Here is a 22,171-nt window from a genome sequence, read left to right as displayed (position 1 = left end):
CGGAAATTGATGTAGGCAACTTTTTATCCCGGAACAGCAGAGTTCCCACGGGATTTTAAAAATACCAAACCCACGCGGACGAAGTCGCGGGCTTCTCCTTTCAGCAAAGGTTGCCTGGTAGAGATAGCTCTAAGCAATAAGGCCGCCTTTAAACACAATTGTTTTTTCTGTTTTCTTCTTTCTGTGTTGTGTTCCTTTACATGTGTTTTTTGTCTGCAATAAAGTATTCTATCTATCTATCTATGTTGCTTTATTTGTCATTCCTTTTCCTTAAAAGTTTTACCAGGTATTTGTTTGTCTCAGGCATGATTACATCCATACGAATATTACAAATGCCAGGCGTCTGTCTGTCAGTCTATACTAGCCCTTTGCGGCCCATCTGTTTAACCGATTTTGATAAAATTCGGTACAGATATAGCTTGCATCTCACGGAACTTTTTATCAACGTGCGCATCATCTACTCATAAAGTTAATTAATATCAACCACTTGCTTCAGTAGGTAGGTATATTTGGGTATACAGATTGAACGTACGAGTAGTTTTACGTTCCTACACCATGCACATCGTTACAAATACATCAACAAAATGTTCTGTCATGGGCCATTATTTAGATTTGTTTCAATATTATTATGGAATAGACAAAAAAGCACATTATAAGTAATTACATTTATGCGACAAAGTGCATAGAACTTCAGAAGTCTAGGTCCTATCAGTTCATCATAAGGTATGGATTGGATATTTTCATACACATTTTAATAACCCAGCTGTATGCTCTATTGGGTCATCAATCATTTATTGCTTGTTATTATTTTCTTGTAAGAATTGCCATCATTTCTTAATTGACTTTTGCAGTATCTACCTACTGAATATAATGCAGCTGTTCCGAGGATAACTTTTTAGAAACGGTTTCTATTTAATTTTTTTAAAATTCATCTATATGAATAGGATTTGGCCTCTGAAATCAACCGCTCTACGTTTACTTTGCCTGTTGATATAGCGTAACCAAAATTAATGTGTCTCTATTTTATATAATAACTAGCTGTACCCGGCATGCGTTGCAATGCCGTAAACAAACATGTTTTTTTTTTAAATTCATATATGTATAGTTTTTTTGATGTACGAACCATCTCGGGCGCCCTCAGAACACCCTATCAAAGTTTCATAACAAACTGATCAGCGGTTTAGCCGCCTATAGAACACAAACATACAAACATTTATTTTATATATAAGATTGTAATTATAGTGGATAAAAAAGAGGTAAAAATAAAGATACAAAATTTAGATAGTATTTAATTTGGAACAGAAAGCCATTGCAACCGCTCTTGTTATGCGCCTTCTCAATCGAGCTGCAGAATGATCGATCCGCGCTGTTTTCGAATATATTTCGCACTCCGCTACCACTGTAGAGTTGCATGACTCCTGTAACATAAGACTGTTGTTTAGTATAGTGAGGCAATCGTGCTGGGAGCTCGCTAAATTATTGTAATTCCTCTTTGATCGGTTTGTATTTAAATAACGGCGCAGCATCTTCTCACGACTTCGTGTTAAACGAATTTAAATATTCTGCACGAACTTTCCTATGACTTATTAGCAAAAGATATACTTAAGTAATACTAATATACTGATTATTTGGATACCTATATTCATTGATGAGTTAATACTTTTAACTTATTTTTTTATCTAAACTTCCTATGCATGTGCAATAATAATACTTTATCTACATGATCATATTAGTAAGGCGTTTTGTTGTTTGTCTAGAAAATGAATAGCACTAGATCGATCGGCTTTATAGAACTCAGCTTTTCTCATAATTTTGTGGTTGTAAAATGTTCTTGTCATCCAAACAAATTGATTAATGATGCTAATATTTGTTTATTTTACCTTGTAATGGTTGAGTTGCACTTCGTTAAAGGGCGCCGACCAACCAGCGATGCCCGCCGCTCCGAGACTTGCCAAAGGATAATGATTAAATGCTGTCAGCACTCTCTTTGTAAGCATAAAGCTTTTGCTGTAATGTCCTACAGGGCTAATAACTGCTGAGCTAACTATATGACTTGCTACTTTAGGTATTGGCATTTCTTTGCCACATTCTGATTTATATTTATTTTGTATTGCATCGTTCGGAATTTCTTTATCTAATTCATATTTTAAATTAGTATCACCTATTAATTCAACTTGCTCTAATACTACATTTTCGTTATCGTTTATTCGTACGTCATCTCGTTTTATATAAATCTTACTTGTGTTCGTATGCTTATTAGCTTTATAATTACTGACTCCTTGCAGAAAATCAAAGAAGAAAACGTTTCGAACTAATATTGCGGAGTATCGGTTTGGACTCCAACCTTGATGAGTTAATCTTTTCAACAGTTCAGTCCAAGTATCAGCTTTTTTTGGTAATAGAATTTCGTCCACGTCTAGTGGGATAATAAATTTAGATTCTCTAAGATTTCTGTACAAACAATCATTGTAAGTTAAAATATGGTCTCTTCTCCTCTGCCATAGAGATCTTTCCGAACTATATTTAATAGGAACATGAAATAAACGGACGATGCCTTGCGCGCGATAACGAAGCAACACTTCTTCGCTTTCCTTACTTAAACTATCAATATACATATCAATCATGTGCACTCCGAGCAACTTATTTGTCTCAATCCATTCTACCAAATTTTGGGATATATCTTTTTGGAATGACATATCTTTTACGCATATCGTGAAAGCTCTTTCATATTTATATCTAGTCTTGGAGGGTGTAAGTATTAATCCGTTCGAAGGGTCTTCACATGGTTGTGTGACAACGGATACCACAGATGTGTCACTTATAACCTCTGTCAAAGGACACGATAATAGCAGAGGTGTAACAACCTCAGATTGAGTATTGTCCCATTCATGCCACCATATTTCTTGCGGTTTTGCTGCAACAACTTCTACTGCATATTTGTCCGGATCGGTTGAGCGTGTTTGACAGTACAACGGCCCCTCGGATGATATGTTGCGACCTGCGAACAAATATTATACGATTACTTATACACATACGCACAAGTACATGTATTAATATCTCCTAACAACAAAATAGACAGCTGTACCCTTTATCTAATCTCATAATATAGAAAATAAAGATTGAAGTAAGTAAAGTTGATAAAATAATGGCTTAAAGATTTAATATCTTGAATTTCATACTTTATAGCAATAATAAATTGCAGTTAGAATTTAGTTTAGTGCAATGAAAGGCACTAGCTAGTGGCGCACCGCTTACGTTTATAATAATAGTTATTTATCCGAGCCATTTTCTTGTGATCGCAACGCTCAGGACCGTCATTACAACGGTTCTTCGATTGCAGTCTGGATGACACTTCCTAGTTCCTACTATAAACATTATACTTATATATCAAACGGTAGTCTTAGTCGCTACGCGTACACCTATGAGTTTTGCCTTCCCGGAGTTTTATCTTTGGCACGTATGTACGTAGGATTAAAAATTGTGTCATATTATGAATCAAGATATTAAACATTAAACATAAGCCTCAATAGCTCAACGGTTAAAGGAGTGGACTGCAATTCGGCGAAAAGGTCGGCGTTTCAAACCCTACCCGTTGCACTATTGTCGTACCCACTGCTAGCACAAGCTTTACGCTTAGTTGAAGGGGCAAGGGGAATGTTAGTCATGATTCAAATGGCTAATATTCTTTTGAAAAAAAAAACATAATGTAAAAGTGCAAAACTTTCACATTCGAACATCCGATCCAATGTGAGAAAAAAGCAGTACTGCGGTTTTTAATCTGTCACTACTATAATATGGAGAGAGGCGTTTATCTGACCCGGGGAAGAATCCACACGATGCAGGCCCGACGCGGACGCCTCGGAGTGACAAATGAGTGTAAACTTATCTCACTCGTGCCTGTGATGCTGCACGATCACTCCACGGATTTTGTTTTTCGCCACCGGATAGCTTTGCTTGTTTTTTATTTCATTACTTGTTAAAAATCAGTTATTCAAAACAAACAAGTGTAAATTAAAAATTAATAACACCCCCGACAAGTGAAGGTTACAGTAACTAAAAAAAAAGCTGGTAACTTTCAAACGGCTGAACCGATTTTCTTGGATTATAGCTAAGAACACTCTCGATTAAGTCACCTTTCAAACAAAAAAAAACTAAATTAAAATCGGTTCCTTGGTTTAGGACCTACGATGCCACAGACAGATACACACGTCAAACTTATAACACCCCTTTTTTGGATCGGGGGTTAAAAAAATAGTAAAAATAGTTCGATAGCTTATCAGATGATCTATCGTCTTAAATAGTATTTTTCAAAGGTTCGGCTGTCTCTCCATAATAGGTAGAGATCTGAAATTTTCACAGAATATGTATTTCTATTGCTTCTATAACAACAAATAATAAATTTTTTAAAATTGCCACCATGAAAATAAAATATAAATGAAAAAAATTAAACAGTTATTTCTTGAACGACGGTGCGGAACCCTTCCTGTGCGAGTCCAACACACACTTGACCGATTTTTTGTTGGTGTTAAAATAAAATCACTTACGCATAGGCTGTATATAAATTCTTATTCTAGTGTATTTAAAGAAATCGTCGCCGCCACTACAATATGGAAGAGTGGGATGTCTTGCTCGAAAAGGAATTCGCACGACGCGATGACAAAAATGATAGTTAACCTGACTCATACTTAGGTACCTACTTTTTACAAAATATGCTTTACGATCAATTATTTTCAGCTACTGTTATGTTCTGTAAGGCTTTTTTAATATAGAATAGACCTACTAGACTCTCTATTTATTTTTTACTTTTTTTTTGGGTTTTAATAAGGGGTGATAGCCAAGTGGTTATTAAGAAAGCGATGATAACCTAGGTTCTCTTATTCGGAAGGTCTACCATGATGCTCGATTCCGGACAAGCGCGTCTAACTTTTTGGAGTTAAGTGCGTTTTAAGCAATTAAATATTACTTGCTTTATAGAACAAGGAACACATCATGTTTGACAATTCTCCATAATGTTCTCAAAGGTGTGTGAAGTCTGCTAATCTGCACTTAGGACATATTGGATTTCTATCACAAAGATATTCGATGTTTATTCAATGAGATTTCTATCAAATAGTTTTCAAAAGCCCGACTCCGGCTTGCATTGAATCAGGTCTGATGTTTATTAACTGTTAAATGATTAAAGATATATTGATTTGAAAAAAAAAAAAAAAACATTGCCAGTGTCACTTGCTATGAATTTGTAGGAATTCCAGCTAAGTATACCCCATACATCCAAATCTGTTCAGGCATTTAGAAGTTATGGTAGTATAAGGAAACTCCCTCACCAACTACATAATGAATCCTGAAAACATTTTAGGTAGGCATACACTCCTTTTTTGGGCAGTCATGTAAAAGGCTAAAAAGCGGGCGAAGGATCCGAAGACGACGATGCGGGCAACTGTGTCATAATACAATAAAATGAAAAATATAAATTACACAGACACGTTCTTGACTAAAACATTTAAAAACAACAACACGCACCTCCTTGCAAAAACACTACAATTCCTCACCGCGTCCAGTGGAAACAAAACAACCTTGTCAGATCTAAATAAATGGTGCAGGCAAGCTCTTAAAACAAGTCTTCTGTGAGGTGTTAATAAATGACCTGTGTTAATGCGCTGGACAATTGTTTAATTGCTTTTGATGCACAGTATACATTTTCTTATTTCTCTCTCATACTTATTTTGCATCAAAATTACTTGCGTTAGTTATGACTTATGACAGAGCCGAAACAATCTTAAATATGTAAAAGATCTTAATAAGATAAAAGGAAAAGTGACTGACTAACTGACTGATCTATTGACACACAGTTCACACTACTGGACGGATCGGGCTGAAAGGCGTGCAGATTGCAGTTACTTAGCTATTAATATTCATGACGTAGAACTCCGCTAAGAAAGGATTTTTGAAAACTCAACTCCTAAGTGGGTCTAATAGGGATTTGAAATTAATAGGTTATGCCTGTCTAACTAGGTAGGTAATAAAATATGTTTTTCGGAATTTGATTCGGAATACTCAATGCTGCACTGATTGCTCAGCATCAGCAACTTAATACTTGTGCAGGTTACAGTAACTAGAAAAGAGCTGATAACTTTGAAACGGCTGAATCGATTTTCTTGGATTATACCTAAGAACACTCTTGATCAAGCCACCTTTCAAAAAAAAAACTAAATTAAAATCGATTCATTAGTTTAGGAGCTACGATGCCACAGACAGATACACAGATACACACGTCAAACTTATAACTCTCCTCTTTTTGGGTCTGGGGTTAAAAATAATCACTAAAACATTATAACATGATATATTTCCCCTCTATAACATACGAAAGCGCCGCGGTAAGACATCAACGTCAACGCGGCTCCTCTATTATATACGAGTAGAAAGGTTTCCCTAGCGCTCTCCCTAGCGTTCTCCATACAAACGATTGGTTGTCATTTGAATACTTCTAGAAGCCAATATCTGTGACTGTAGTTTGCCAGATTTCTGTAAAATATTCAGTTTTAAAGTTAGATGGGTTCTTGTGTGTTTCTTGAGCTCATGTAGCTTTAAAACCAAATGTTTTTAAAGAAAGTCTGACAAATCAGAGTCATCATTATTAGATTAGATATTAGCAGAGTGAACTGTATCTAATATCTAAAAATATCTAACCATTGGCCAACGTGATTATATAATTAATATACTCGTAGTTTTTATTCGTATTTTGACGCCGGCATACCGTATGATTTTACTGTAGGTACGTAGATGCATAATTTTCATTAAGATCTCAACAACTACCTGCTAATTACCTATTGCTCGCGATATATAATTAAGGAATGAAATTCTTTTTCCCTTTGCTGGTTGGCAGATAAAAAATGTACACCTACGTTAATAATGTCATGTGAATAATGTATGACGGTAAGTTTTATTTTAATTAACCGACAATGCATCAAGATGCGCTTGCGCCTGAGGCCGTATTAATAAAACTTGTCAATTGCGCCACCTAGGTATGCTGTAGAGTAGTGATGGGACACTGCAGCAGTCCTTTGACGGTACATTTTTCTTAGTCGATAGGGATAAATGTATCTATGTATTAGGAAAAGGGTTTGAACATTTTTGTATTAAACCTGGCATACTTAGTCCGCGATTCTGAAAAAAAATACCTTGTTTCGGCGCCAGTGTTAAAACATGTGTCAATCGACGAAGTAGGTAAGTGATTACAATCAAAAAGCAATTAGTTTGAATGTCGTAAGTGATATAGTTTCTGAGATTTCTGAGATTTTTTTCTGAGAGACTTTAAAACCGTAGAAAAAGAAAGCATTAATAAATTAAGTTGATAAATTGAACTCAAATATCTCAGACAGTAAGTAAATCATTTAGAACATATTTTCATCACTGAACACTTTTAGGTTGTAATCATTTTGTCTGTCTATCTGGAACGAGGTTTTTCAAAACCGCGGACTGGTAGGTCGCCAATTAGGTTCAATGCCCTTTCAAATAGATAATACTTACTTTTCACAACCCTCACAGGTAGCAGGCTTTGAAGACATTCTTCAAAAATCTAAGTTGTTTAAAAAAAAATGATTTACAAAAATTAAGTTTTGTAATTATATTTGATGTTAGATCCATGATCATATTTTTTAGTACAAATAGAATTACAGTATCTACAGCAAAATAATTTTGATGGTATAATAACAGTTATCTATTTTAGATGGGTACAATATATAGGTATATATTGGTAGGAATACCAACATAGGTTGGACTAGCCAACCTATGTTGGCTATTTCGACTCGACTTCGATTTCAGTCACCCATCACTATCGATGAGGTATTAAGAAATTGTTAAATTAAACGTGCCAATTTATCATTTTGTTCTCGCTGTTATGAAATACCTAATGCACAGGTGGTTTCAAATAGGTACAGTTGTAATCTCTTATGTTGGAGAAATCTAACGGTCGTAATATGTACACCTTGCCATTCGTGTAAGATGACAGATTAACAGGGCTCTCTCCGTCACTCGTTTCCACTCGTTTCATACAATCGTAGTTCCAATTTCATTTGAATATCAAGCAACCAAAGTCCATGAAATTTTGCAGACATATTCTAGAAACTAATATCTGTGTCTGTGGTGTTTTAGATTTTTTTAATTACAGGGGCTCAAAGATTTGTATGAAATTTTTTAAGACCACGTAACTTTGAAACCGAATATTTTAACAGAAATCTAGAAAACCACAGACATAGATATTAGTTTCTAGAATATGTCTGCAAAATTTCATGGACTTTGGTTGCTTAGTATTCAAATGAAATTGGAACTACGATTGTATGAAACGAGTGGAAACGAGTGACGGATAGAGCCCTTGAAATCCTCCTGCAATCACAGAGTGTTCTGTGCCAGCAATACAGATTATGTAGTTTCATTATCAGTTGTTTTTTTTTATTTTGAGGTAGGTACCTAAGTACTTAACTTAATTTACCATGCAAACTACTCGAATTATGTTCTCGTTTGATATAAATTGCTTGACATTTATAACTATGTTGATTATGATTACAGTTACTTGAGGTAAAATAAATGTTCACTTAGCAGAGCATGCATGGATTTAAGTTTAATTTAAATACCAATTTTAAACATATTTCAATATAAAAAAAACTGTTAAACATGTTTTAATCGTGTTTTAAACGAAAATCTTTTGATTTTTTAAACTTTTTTTGCAGGCGTGGTGGTTCTAAACACAATAGACAGTTACATCAGAAGATGAGGAAGAAATTAGACGTACATCACCTAGAACTCAACGTTTTTTTACTAATTAACCAGTAAAAAGATGTACTGAAATGCTGCGAAAGATTCAAACAGATACGGTGCACTTCGATGTTGAACCTTAATTTAATTGGTTTATTTTATTTACGCAAATAAAACGCCTACACTATTCGATAATGATCGACACTATTCAAGCAAACGTTGAAAAACTTTATTATCTTGTTTAAGTACCTACTAATACTGTAATAGTGGATATAGCTTTTAAACTTAACGCTCAATTAGTTTCTCTGTTAATTCATTATCAATCCAAGAAATTTTCAACTATGAATACTAAATAAAATGCTTCTGCCTGCCTGCAAAATTTTTATTTGGAATGCAATTTTGCTGCTGTTGACACAACTGCATCGCAACTGCCCACCGACTGTGCAGTCCGTGTGCGGCTACTAGGGGCATTCAGTATGAACGGCGGTAAAACTGCATCCCAAACTGCAATTTTGCAGTCAGATTGCAGTCTAAATGGAGTCGTTTGTCTAGTTATTTAAAAAATGCGTATTTTACCTATCATCGCTCCCGCTCCCGCTCCACTCATCACTCATCCAGGCCACGGCCTAAAAGTCTACTAAAAATAATGGTATTTAGATTGGAGCACATTACAAGGTAAATAATTAGGTAGGGTAGGTATGTCATGCATGTTCACAGATGGCAATGTTAGGAATGTTCCTACTGACCGTGAAAATTAGCAAGAATGCGTATGTAGCGTTGCGAAGTCCTATCGTCGTAGTACGCGGCGTACAGTGACACCGATGTCCCGCTCACATGTTGCCACGAAGTGCTCTGGGTGGTAGGTGACCAGGTACGGTTCTGAAAAATAATAATAAAAATATTAAAATTATAAATCTTAGTGGCAACCACAGAACTAGCACAGCCATATCGCTATGCAATTTTTAGCGTTTCTTTTTTTAGGGTTCCATACCTCAAAAGGAAAATGGAATCCTTATAGGATCACTTCCTTGTTCGTGTCAAGACCTTTTTCTCAGGAACACATGGAGGTTTTAAGTTGAAATTAATATCAAAAATTATATCTACGAACTCTTGCTGCTGTTAAAAAATCCAGCTTCTAAGTCAACGCAGTCAAATACCTGAGAAAAATACGGCTAATTAATATTATTATGCTGCATATTTTGACACTCGCAAATAATTGAATCCGTACATCCCGCTAACCTATAGAATCCAAGAAGCAAGGTCAAGTGAAGGAAAAATCCAAAATCGTTCATTTGTAAATTATATCACAAAATTTTTCCGATTATAAGCTTACATTTGCAGTTGGAAAATAATAATTACTCGTACTGTCCAAGGTATGGAAATTTCGGCGTGCGAGTCCCACTCTCACATGCTGGTTTTTTATTCGATGAAGTAACTTAGCTGGAATGTAACGCGGAAACCGAATAATTCATTTCGATAGATACTTATGTATCATCTTCATCATCATGATCAACCCGTCGTCGTCGGCTCGTTACTGCGCTGCAGGCGGACGTCTTAATAACCACTAATTAAAAGTTAAAACTGATATACACCTCCCAGATTAGCCCCCACTTCCATCACAGACTACACCGTCAGAACTTGATACCGAAACCAAGTATTTTTTTACGGATCGTCTTCAATTTATGGTAGAAAAATGTTCTAGAGTTAACCTACTTGGTAAGTCGTGCGTACCAGTTCGAAATTCCATCATCCAGTATGGTTATTTTACTGCAGAAATATATTCACATAAATATTTTCGAGCGGACTGTATTTCTTATGGTACCCCTACATTTTTGCTGACAATTAAGCACTTACTCTGGCCTATTATCAAAATAAAAAAAATATATATTCCGTACCGTCTACCGAGAGTGGCGCAAATTATGGTAATCGTTTACCTAATTGGGAAATTTGCAAACCGCTTCTACTAAGAATTATAAGAATATAGGTGTTACTTTGTGCATCTGGAGGGAAACCCATGTAAACGACTGCTTCCCACGTATTAAATGTTAATGTTTTTGGGGTTCCGTATCTTCATAGGAAAAAGGAACCCTTTGCAGGATATCTTCGTTGTCTGTCTGTCTGTCTGCCGTGGCTGTGAAAACTCATCAAGGAAATTAGAACCTATATTATGAGCAACCACAGATCCACCGGATACGGAAAGCACTTTGTATGAAAAGATTTGGCCCAGAATCTCAATAATGTAAAGGATTCATTATCCTCTAATTACGCCTTATGCAGACTGCCACATAGATTTTGGGCTGTTGACTGTTGGTTCGAGTCCGCCAAAAGCTGGCGAAAATATAACCTGCGCGGCTAGCATGGGCAGTAGATAAAAATTATATCCCCGATTATATCCACTGATTTGTATGACATCAGTGGATATAATCGGGGGATATAGTTTTTATCTACTGCCCATGCTAGCCGGGCTGTTGAGTAATTTATCTCCCTTAGGAAAGGCAAAGGTCGTAGACCGTACAGCCTGGTAAGTCGTAGGCGAAGAACCTATTGAATTTAAAATTATTTTTCCGATAATATGGCGTATAAAAGCCACAGATTATGTCTTTAGTGCGTGTGCCGGTAGCGGTTACAATTTATTATCTTAATACGATCGCTCCTTCAGAACGTGGTTAGCAGTAATTAATTTAAGGATGTGTCACTTTCAATGCATTCCGGCATCGACTGTAGCCGGTTCATTTGCATAAATCGAGCCTTCGTTTGCTTCTACGGAGGAAAGTCACTGATTTATACCAGCTTTTTAAAGAGAATCTACTTATTTTCTTTATATCATCAATATAAATTCTACTCTATACCACAGTGAAAAGGTTCAATGTTGCAAATCTAAGTGCTTAAAACTTAGGATCTTTTGTTTCAAAAATGATTCATGAGCGGAGTCGTGCTTGATTAGCTATTGTGCTTTCGAACGTGTCAAGTATTGTTTTATACTCTTTCTCTATTGAATAGGTTTACTTATTAGATCATCAAATGTTATTTATTAGAGAAATGCACCCTTACATTTACCGAGAACAAAGACTATGAGTGCAATTTTAAAGTATACTCTTTTTGTAACTTAGAACATTGCCGCTTTATAAGTAGGACTGAGAATAAGGTAAATTATTTGCTTTGTATTTAAAACTAGCGGATGCTTAGGTACGACTTATTCGCTAGAAAGTTCTAAAATGCACTTCCACATTCCACATCCCAAAACCAGTGCCTCACTATATCAAAATAATAACTATATGTATAGTAGTACTATAATAGTATGACAAAAGCCGTGACAGTCAAGTAAGACGTCCGCCTCCTATTCAGAAGGTCCGAATTCGGAAGGTTCGATCCCGGGCATGCATCACTAACTTTTCAGAGTTTTAGAAATTTAATATCACTGCCTTTAACGGCGAAGGAAAACATCATGAGAGAACCTGCATGCTTGAGAGTTCTCCACAATGTTTTCAAAGGTATGTGAAGTCTGCTAATCCGCACTTGGCCAGTGTGGCGGAAATTCTTGACATTCTGACAGGACACCCGTACTCGGTAGTGGGCCGGGCGATGGGTTGTTCAATAAACCATCATGATAAGTTACTATTATTTTTGAACATTTCTTAAAAAAGCATCACAATTGTAAAAAAAAAACCGTAGACATGCTTAATTAAAACTTAATGAATTAACGATCTTCGGAATTGAAACGTCTCAGAGAAACCAATTACGTGAGATTAGAAAACATCGATTAGGCTTCTATTATTAAATCCAAGACTTCTATCTCGTGTAGAGTATTTCTACTACTGCCCCGCGCCACAAAGGTAGTAAGAAATCAGAATGTCTGTATTATAGCCTTAATAAGCGCTTCGCAGTCGTGCGTATTTTATTTCTGAACATTTGTATTTTGTACCAATCTTTCTTTTTATATCGTTCATTCAATTTTATGGTTACCGATTCCCTGAGATCTTTATCCGGTTTTTATTTATTATAAAATTTATTGAATATTTTATATTTTGTAAAAGATGTAATATTTCGTTTAAAATGTGGATGGCTTGCTGAGAATCTATAAACTCTCCCACACGAGCGTTGGTCATTCTATAGGGCGATCTTTACTACTATTACTACCTATAATCTATCTTTACTATTATTGTTACTATATTTACCCTACTGTACCTAATCTATGGTCATGTCACTTTAAGTGTTAAGTATTTTATAAGCTACAGTTATTAAATTATTTTATGAAATGGGACAGGTACTTTTGGTAACTGCGTAGGTACTGAACCTGTTTCATAAACTACTAGTCATATAAAATCAACGTTTCTATGTATTATGTACCTAATATGAAGGAAACAGACAGGAACTCTCAAGATAATGAGACCCATATTCAAATCTTTTTGTCCATCACATCATGATCAACCATGGCCTTTGTTCGAGAAAATAGTTAGCCATAGAATTGGGATGATGCCTATGTCAAAAACATATTATTTCTTAGGAATGACTAAATAGTGGGTCTTCCAAATTCGTAAAACCTACGTTTACTGTTAGTTTTAAGTTTGCTAACTATTTTAAACTATACTTCAGCTAAAAAAGTACGTTAAATTACGTCAAATGTTTTAAATGACATCGCAATAATTAGGTACATTCTATGTATGTATTTCAAACAAGCTCCAAGCTAAGCGAGCGTTTCGGCAATGATAACTAAAATCATAACCCTTCCTTTCGGCTTCGCCGTAGTCGGGTAAAAAGTCGTTGATTTGACTAGTAGTCATCATCCCTATACAAAATCAGATCATTTCCCATCTTAGTCATATCATTCATTACAGCTAAGTATGTCCTATTATGCATTTATTATAAGATACTTAAATCGACTTTAGTCAGTAACAAGAATGCTGGTCCGTGACTTTGGAAAGAGGTCGCGCTTTGTTTTGATCTGAGTTTTGTCAACTGTAAGTACAGCGAGCAACGTGCATGCAACGTGACTGGAAGCCCGGTCACGTATAAAGTCTTAGGTTTTACATTTTAATGACGAATCATTCCTTTGTATGAATGAGTAGGACAGTTATTTTTGCTACTAACCTATTTATTTAGTGCAAACACGGCGCGGAAGTAAGCGTAGATAGATATTTAACTGTAGATAATTCTTTTATCTTTTTAATGATATGGATTATTAATTCAGTCACGTTGTAATATCACTAACCGTCTAAGTGCAAGGGTAGCTTATTCCAAAAGCAAATTTAGCTTTTAAAGAACTATTTTTAAAAGCCGATTCACACCAAGCACGTACACGTGACGTAGACATAACTGCACGCATTACGTCTACGCGAACGTTCACGCCACGCAAGCGGTATGCCATGTCTCATACAGTTCCATACGTTACAACGCAATGATATACGCTACGTCTACGCTTACGCTACGCATACGCGGCCTGTGTGGCCGGCGAATTAAAATGTTCTAGCTGCCTATTCTATTTTCATACGGTTTTCACAAATAGACAGAGGGATTATTAAAAAAGCTATAGGCTATAATTAATGAACATTTTTACAAAAAAAGCTACTGGGATGATGATAATAGTAATTTTTTTTCGTATAAAATTGAGCATATGTCACCCGGACCATAATAACGAATCGATTGACTTCTCATTCATCAAAATCGCCTCAGTAGTTTAGACACTACGGTGGAACACACATAAATACAAATCTACATACAATAGACTGTGAAAATCATGACCCTTTCTTTTGGCTTTGCCGTAGTCGGGTTAAAAAGCTAGCTAGGCAAAAAAGAACCAATATGACCTCATTTGCAACATTAATGTGGTCTCGTTTCACACGGACAAAATGACTACGAGTACATAATGTATAATTTTATTCGACTGTAATGCTATATAATCAATCCTCAGCCTTATTTCAACTCCATTATCTTATGGTACTCTGTAAAAAATTGATTGATCCTACACTTTGATAGTACTTATTACTTAAAAGAGTAAGCATGATGATATAACTTAAAAAAATATTTTTTAACTTTTGTTAATATTAGGTACGTAGTTATTTACTAACCGACTGGAGTTTTCTTATATTAATACCTTTAAAAATGTTTTTGTAAACTATTGTATGGGAATGTTCAAAATGTTTACTTCGTGACTAGCACATTGAAGGAATCAATATTTTATTGTTATTGGTATTTCATTGTTTAATAAATTTCTGATATGGCTATTGGCTATTACTGCTCCTTCTTGATACACGATCGTAAAAAATATTATGCTCTGAACTGCGTAGGTAGGCCTATTTAAGACTTATTTAGATTCACTGATACTTGGAACCTTTTATGCTGTCACAGAAAACAGGCAAAAAAATGATTGTCCTCTAAAGAGGGGTCTCTCCGTCACTCGCTTCATACAAACGTAGTTCCAATTTCATTTGAATATTAAGCAACGAAAATCCATGTTTTGCGGACATATTCTAGAAACTAATATCTACGTCTGTGGTTTTCCAGATTTCTGTTAAAATATTCGGTTTCAAAGTTCGCGGTCTTAAAAACTAACATACAAATCTTTGAGCCCCTGTAATTTTGTAATTGTAAATCTAAAACACCACAGGCACAGATATTAGTTTTTAGAATATATCTGCAAAATTTCATGGCCTTTGTTGCTTAATATTCAAATGAAATTGGAACTACGATTGTATGAAGCGAGTGACGGAGAGAGCCCTGTTAAAAGCTAATAAATAGGTAAGTAGCTATTTGTTTTGCAGATAAAATTTAGGTAAATAGTAATACATACTGATACATTGAGGTGAACTTTTATATAAATATATTACACGTGAATTGTTTTAAGAATGCCTTGGGAACTTTTTAATTTTTCACGACGAAACGTAGCCTTTGTCCTTTCATGGGATGCAAGCTATATTCTTTGTATTTCGTCATTTCGTGGTAATAGATGGGCCTTAAAAAGCTAGCAAACAGACGGACACACTTTCGCTTTTATAATATTAGTATGGATTTGGCCATGAATATCGCGTTTGAATATTTAAACTTGTATTTAGAACGTCAAGGATAGAATAAATTTTACCAGGCAGCTCATTGTATGTATCTACTAAGGATAAGGTCAGGCACGATTTCCAGCTTAGAAATCGAGATTTAACCGTATCGAGAGGAATAATAAATTTATTGTCCCGAATAACCTCTGAACGCGAACTTTCTCGATATATTCTCTCCTTGTGCAACAGATAAAAAATACTAAAGCTCTACTAGCAACACTAAAAGCAACTACGAGAAGCATAAGAATATATTCATTATGTAGAAAATGAATAGGTATAAAACTTTATGTAGTATGTATTAGTATGTTTGTTTAGTAGTATGTATTATGTATGTATACATAATTTTTTTCCATGTGAGGGTTTTTCTTCAAAAGTAAGAAAAATTTTCAAGACTAAACGCAAATAATCTAAACTATCTAGACTAAATGTAAATAATCTCAGGCACGTCTCTGGTATTTTTGTATCTAAGTACTTATTATTATGAATAATGAATATTGCTATAGGTGTTCAAAGTCAATAGTTAAGGCGTTTTAAATTTCCATATACAGTGCAAATATTGTATTCAAATAGGCTTTGTAAATGTACCTATTGGGAGATTTTCACCAAACGCGGCTACCTAGCTTAATTTACCTTGGTCAACGTCTTACGTACTCAATTATATTTAATTTTTGCGTACGTTTAAGCATATTTTAGGTATAAACTGGATTTTCGCTCGAAGGTAAAGCCAGGCATGGTATGCCAAGAAAAGCATGCCATGCTTCGTTTTACACGTTTTGTGAAAATCTACGAGAAAGTTAAAAAAATTAATTAGTGTGCTTCAATTCCTATGTAGTCGAGCGTAGCGAGCCATTGATAATTTTAATATGCAACTAGTTTATTTATACCTGTACACTGTACAGTGTACACCATTATTAAAAGTATCTCAAAATTAAATCAGGACAAGTCTTGAGAAAAGACAAACTGATGGCCTATCTGACTGATACCAGCCAGGAAGAAAACGTGAATAATAAATATATTATACCTAGATACACTAATGTTATGCTTATTTCTTAGATTGTACTCCTATCAACATAACATCTTCTCAGACTTTCGTTATTTGCATAGACTTTATGCAAAATAGTATTCTAGTCATGTTAAGTATAGTTAATTGCAACGTCGTAAATAAGTGCTAACTACATATTGTTTCATGTTTGTGCTAAAAGAAATGGCGAGGCTAACAATGTGGAGTGTAACGACCGAATGCTATAAAATGTTATTTACATAAATATTTACATAGAAATGAGAAAAAGGGAGATGTTATACTTGGATGGTAGGTAGGTACTTACAAAGCAGTTTTTAAGATTCCATACCTCAAAAGGAAAAACGGAACCTTTATAGGATCACTTGTTGTTTGTCTGTCCGTCTGTCTGCCTGTCTGTCGTGTCAGTTAAGAAAACCGATAGGGTACTTCCCGTTGACCTATAGAATCATGAAAGACAGGTAGGTACTATGTAGGTCACAAGTAAAGGAAAAAATCCACAAAAAAATAAAATGTGTTCATGAACACGTGTGTGGATAGCTTTGACTAGTTTTTAGCTAGACTAGCATTTCTCCGTTCATTACTCGGTTCTTCTAAGTATAGCTTAAAATCTTTCAAAGACAGCGCGTTTTTCTTGTTTGTTGGCAGATTACAAATAAATTACAATACACTTTTGGTACACTAATATGATTTTGGCTTTTATAGTTATGAGTAGGTGCTTTTTGTACAATAGGTACTCTTTTACATATTGAGCTTACCAAGCATTATCACTGCTCACTGGTTTACTAGATCGATACTGGAATAGATCTTCGCGTCAAGCAAGAGATTTTGCGAAGATTACCAGCTTGTTTGCTTTTACCAAACCTTTACTTGTTCACTGCTACCAATAAGTACCTATCCTCCAGTAAGACACCTAGGTTTCCTTCGGTACCTTGCTCAAGTACAGTCATATTACCATCAAAAACGAGGACCATATCGTCAAAAGAATGACAATAGTCGCACCGCAGTCGCGGCGCTCCAATCCTTTTAATAGCGGATCTACCAAGTTATGGCATCGGCTTCCTTATTGGTCTCTATCCCTAAACACCCTTTTGGGGTACATTTCTAGCATACCGTACCCTAACCTTTAACTAGTAATTATTTTCCTTCCAATCCTCAAACATCCTTCATCATAGAAACCCAATATCTTTGTCAAATAAACGACGGGCGTCAAAGATAATTACCAAGAGTTGATAGAGCCGGCATTTATTGCATTATTATTTTAATTTTTTAATTTCTTCAATGTGCAGGTGTGTCATCAATTTAATGGTAGATATTATGATCTGCATAATTTAAATTTCGCGAAGGATGTTAGTAATCCGCCAGGAAGTTGCCTCATTTGCATTTTATTGGCTACTTGGAGTTTGATATTCACCGAGTGCTATTATTTTTTTATGTAAATGCAAGAAGCATTGTTTAAAGAAAAAAGTTTATGGTCAATTTTGTCGGATAGCACTTACTGAGAGCGATGTTATTAAATCGCGTTATAACCTAATAAAATGCGCAGAATTAATCGTGAGATAGATACGCGAGCTTTTTATGATTGAAGGAAAATACTGTTTATTTTTAGTTATTGTATGTACCTAAGTATACTTTTATATAAAGTGATCGTTGTTGGTATGTAATACTAATATTAAATAGTACTTAATCGAAATCGTAATAAAATGTAGATGTAGGAATTATCGTGAGATAAAATTTAGGATTGTGCTTATTTCTGAAATCGTTACTGCATATTATTTTTTAAGTATCTATAATCCATACTAATATTACAAATGAGAAAATGTCTGTCTGTCTGCTAGCTTTTCATAGCCCATACGTTTAAGCGATTTTGACGAACTTTTTTAACTCAAAGAAAACTCGCATTCCGGCTACTTTTGACAAGGAAAATCAAAAAGTTTTCCCAATTTTTACGAAATTTGATACAGAGTAGGGATTGCAATCCAGCGGCATTTTCAATCCAGCTGGATTTTTGCTGGATTGAAGCAAATCCAGCTGGATCCAGCGCGGATCCAGCACTTATTGATTTTTCAAAGAAATGCAACATTTTTTTTTGTTTAACCTTATAAACTTTAATAACTAACTACCTATATTTGTTTGTAGTTATAATATGAGGTTCTTATCAATGAAAAAAGTGTTTTACATGGCAAAAAATTTTTTTTTATGAAATTAGGTAGTTTTGTATTATCTATACACTATCGCCATTTTATAGGTAATTCATTGATTCCATTGCTGAAAAATTGTGAAAGCGAGAATTAATAAAATCTTTGGAGGCAATAGAACCTTTGAACTGAATTGAAATTGAATTTTTTCTTTGCCAAAAATTGTCTATGTTCCGAAAAAGTGTTTATTGGAGCAAGGTTCGGGGAGTATGGAAGGTGTTTCCAATCACAGCTTTAGCCTTAATTTAGCGATCGTCTGTCGTGATATATGAGATCTAGCGTTATTCTGAAGCAGCAATGGACTAGAGCAATTATTGACCAGTCTCAGTTTTCTATCGAGATTTGCAATTGTTGACAATAGATATCTGTCGTAATCGCCTGGCTAGATCTTAGGAAGCTGTAGTGTATGATGTCAGTACTGGTCCACCAAACACTCAAAAATAGCTTTTTCTGAGTCAACTTTCGCTTGGGACAGGATTTGGCTGGGTTCTGCTGGGTTCAACCACTGTGATGAGCATTTTTGATTGACGTACTTGCAGATGCAAAATTCCTTCATTATTGTGACGATTGAGTAATGTTACATAGCACCAAAAATATTTGTTTTTTAGCTGAGTGCGGATCCGCACCGCTGGATCCAGCGTCAGATGCTGGATCCAGCAAGCCCCAAAAACGTGCTGGATCCAGCTGGATTGCTGGATCGCGGATCCAGCATTGCAATCCCTAATACAGAGATAGCTTGCACCCCGGGGACGGGCAGCGGTAGGCTATTTTTTGTCCTGTAAAATCAAGGCTACTTTTATCCTGTAAAATCAAAAAGTTCCCTTCACAGGATTAAAAAAAAAATTAAATCCTCGACGAAATTTGATACAGAGATAGCTTGCACCCCGGGGACGGGCAGCGGTAGGCTATTTTTTGTCCTGTAAAATCAAGGCTACTTTTATCCTGTAAAATCAAAAAGTTCCCTTCACAGGATTAAAAAAAAAATTAAATCCTCGACGAAATTTGATACAGAGATAGCTTGCACCCCGGGGACGGGCAGCGGCAGGCTATTTTTTGTCCTGTAAAATCAAGGCTACTTTTATCCTGTAAAATCAAAAAGTTCCCTTCACAGGATTAAAAAAAAAATTAAATCCTCGACGAAATTTGATACAGAGATAGCTTGCACCCCGGGGACGGGCAGCGGTAGGCTATTTTTTGTCCTGTAAAATCAAGGCTACTTTTATCCTGTAAAATCAAAAAGTTCCCTTCACAGGATTTAAAAAAAAATTAAATCCTCGCGGCGCGGGCAAAGATTCGATCTTTCGAAGGTCTTCCGCGAAGGTGAAAAAATATTAGGATTACGTTATTACGACTGAGTTTTATTTTAATAATATAGGTAATATAGATAATATTCTTGACAATCAACTTTGAGTTTCATTCATGGACCTAATAATAATATACCTACTACTTCTCTTGATTCTAAACTAATCATGCACGGTTATTGACATTTTGCAACTTGTAAATATGAGTACATAACTTACCTGACGAAAAAACCTTGTAAACGTTATAAAAAAATAACGGTTAATAAGTATAATAAAGTCCTTTGTAAATAAAAGCAAAGTTAAGACAACGATTTCTGTTTTTAAAATGAGAGCGGTATGTAATAGTTTTTGATTTTTAGTATTATAAACTGTAAATGCTTACAATAAAAGGAATTGTCGGAAAAGCTGGCAGCCGGTAGCAGGCCACCGGGGAGGGTCTGTCCAGCTCAGCCTGCTTGGCTTCCGAGTAACCAACTATGGTTCTCATAGTTGGCTGGTTCTCTTGCACTCGCTGCCCACTCCATCTCAGTCCTGAATGCCACTCGTTGACACTGGCTATCCAACTTACACAAAATATTGTTACGCCAGCAAGTAAAAATTTTGTCACTCGAACAAACCGCGTGCCACGTGACATCGCGTTTTAATTAGAATCCATTTTAGTAAATATATATTGTGTGATGATTAATATTTAAATATGAAGATAATAAAAAAAATTACGAGTGTTGAATATATAATTTATGTGATGTTTAATATTTTATATGAAGATAAAAAAAAATATTTGCGTGTTGCGTTGTGGGGATGCGTCTGCGACGTCGGAAGTCGCGGATGAGCGTTGTGCGCATGCGTCCGAGGCGCAGTACTATGGCGGACTGCGCTTGAACAGCTGATAGCGTATCAACAAACTCGGCCTAATCGTTCTAAACGCTTCAACGTGGAAATCTAGTTTTCTATAATATACCAGTTTTGCCGCGCACCAACTTCTTTTACCAAGGACGTAGCTAGAACTGATTTGAGGTGGATGATGAATTTGATGAATGAATCCAGCCTGCGAGGGTTTGATAAACAGTATTTATTTAATATTTATCTACATTAAATTAGAAAAATATTAAAAAAAAAGTTTTTATTTTTATGAAAAAAAAAATCTTACGAATTTTACGTTCTCATAGCCTAATGGCTAAGACGTTGTTCTCCTAGTCTGGGGATCGGGGTTCGATCCTGACGCACCCCTAACTTTTCAGAGTTATAAAATGCAAACGGTTTTAAGCAATTAAATACCACTTGCTTTAACGGTAAAGGAAAACATCGTGAGTTCCATCTAGAATGCCTAAGAGTACTCCATAATGTACCCAGAGGTTTAAGAAGTCTGTAAATTCACACTTGGCCAGCGTGGTAGACTATGGCCCTCTCATCCTAAGATGAGACCCGTGCTCAAAAGTAAGCCAGCGATGGGTTGATCATAATGATGACATATATAAAAGGAAACCCTGTCTAACTGACTGTTCTATCAACGCACATGCTCAAAGTACTGGACGGATCGGGCTGGGCATGCAGATAGCTATTATGACGTGGACATCCACTTAGAAATGATTTTTGAAAATTCAACACTTAAAAATAGGGGTTTGAAATATGTGTTGTCCACGCGGACGAAGTCGCGGGCACAAACTAGTGTGTTAAAATTCTAATGTTTCTCTTTGACAGACAGAGACAGAAATAGTAATTTTATTATTATTTAGCTGTACGGTCCTGTATTGGGAGAGATTTCTAAGCAAAGTGGTCGTGCCTATAAAAAGATGTTGCAACCTCGACGCGGAACAAGTAATTTTATAGCAAGACGGCTCTCCCATGTGGTCATTTGTTTAA

At 35.5% G+C, this 22,171-nt stretch overlaps 1 protein-coding gene across 1 annotated transcript; it reads right to left on the bottom strand.

Annotated features, from left to right (window-relative positions):
• Positions 1-1,263: 1,263 nt before the first annotated feature.
• Positions 1,264-21,177, bottom strand: LOC123872556. The gene is made up of 5 exons (XM_045916884.1): positions 21,087-21,177; positions 20,694-21,021; positions 9,498-9,630; positions 1,881-2,998; positions 1,264-1,418 (listed from the first exon to the last, which is right to left on the bottom strand). Exons 2-5 carry the CDS (start codon positions 20,943-20,945, stop codon positions 1,278-1,280), a joined length of 1,644 nt encoding a protein of 547 aa, XP_045772840.1. The 5' UTR covers positions 20,946-21,021; positions 21,087-21,177; the 3' UTR covers positions 1,264-1,277.
• Between the last annotated feature and the right edge of the window lie 994 nt (positions 21,178-22,171).

This window comes from Maniola jurtina, chromosome 15 (genome assembly GCF_905333055.1).
Source record: "Maniola jurtina chromosome 15, ilManJurt1.1, whole genome shotgun sequence".
Lineage (NCBI taxonomy): Eukaryota > Metazoa > Arthropoda > Insecta > Lepidoptera > Nymphalidae > Maniola > Maniola jurtina.
This window is presented reverse-complemented; position numbering and strand designations above follow the sequence as displayed.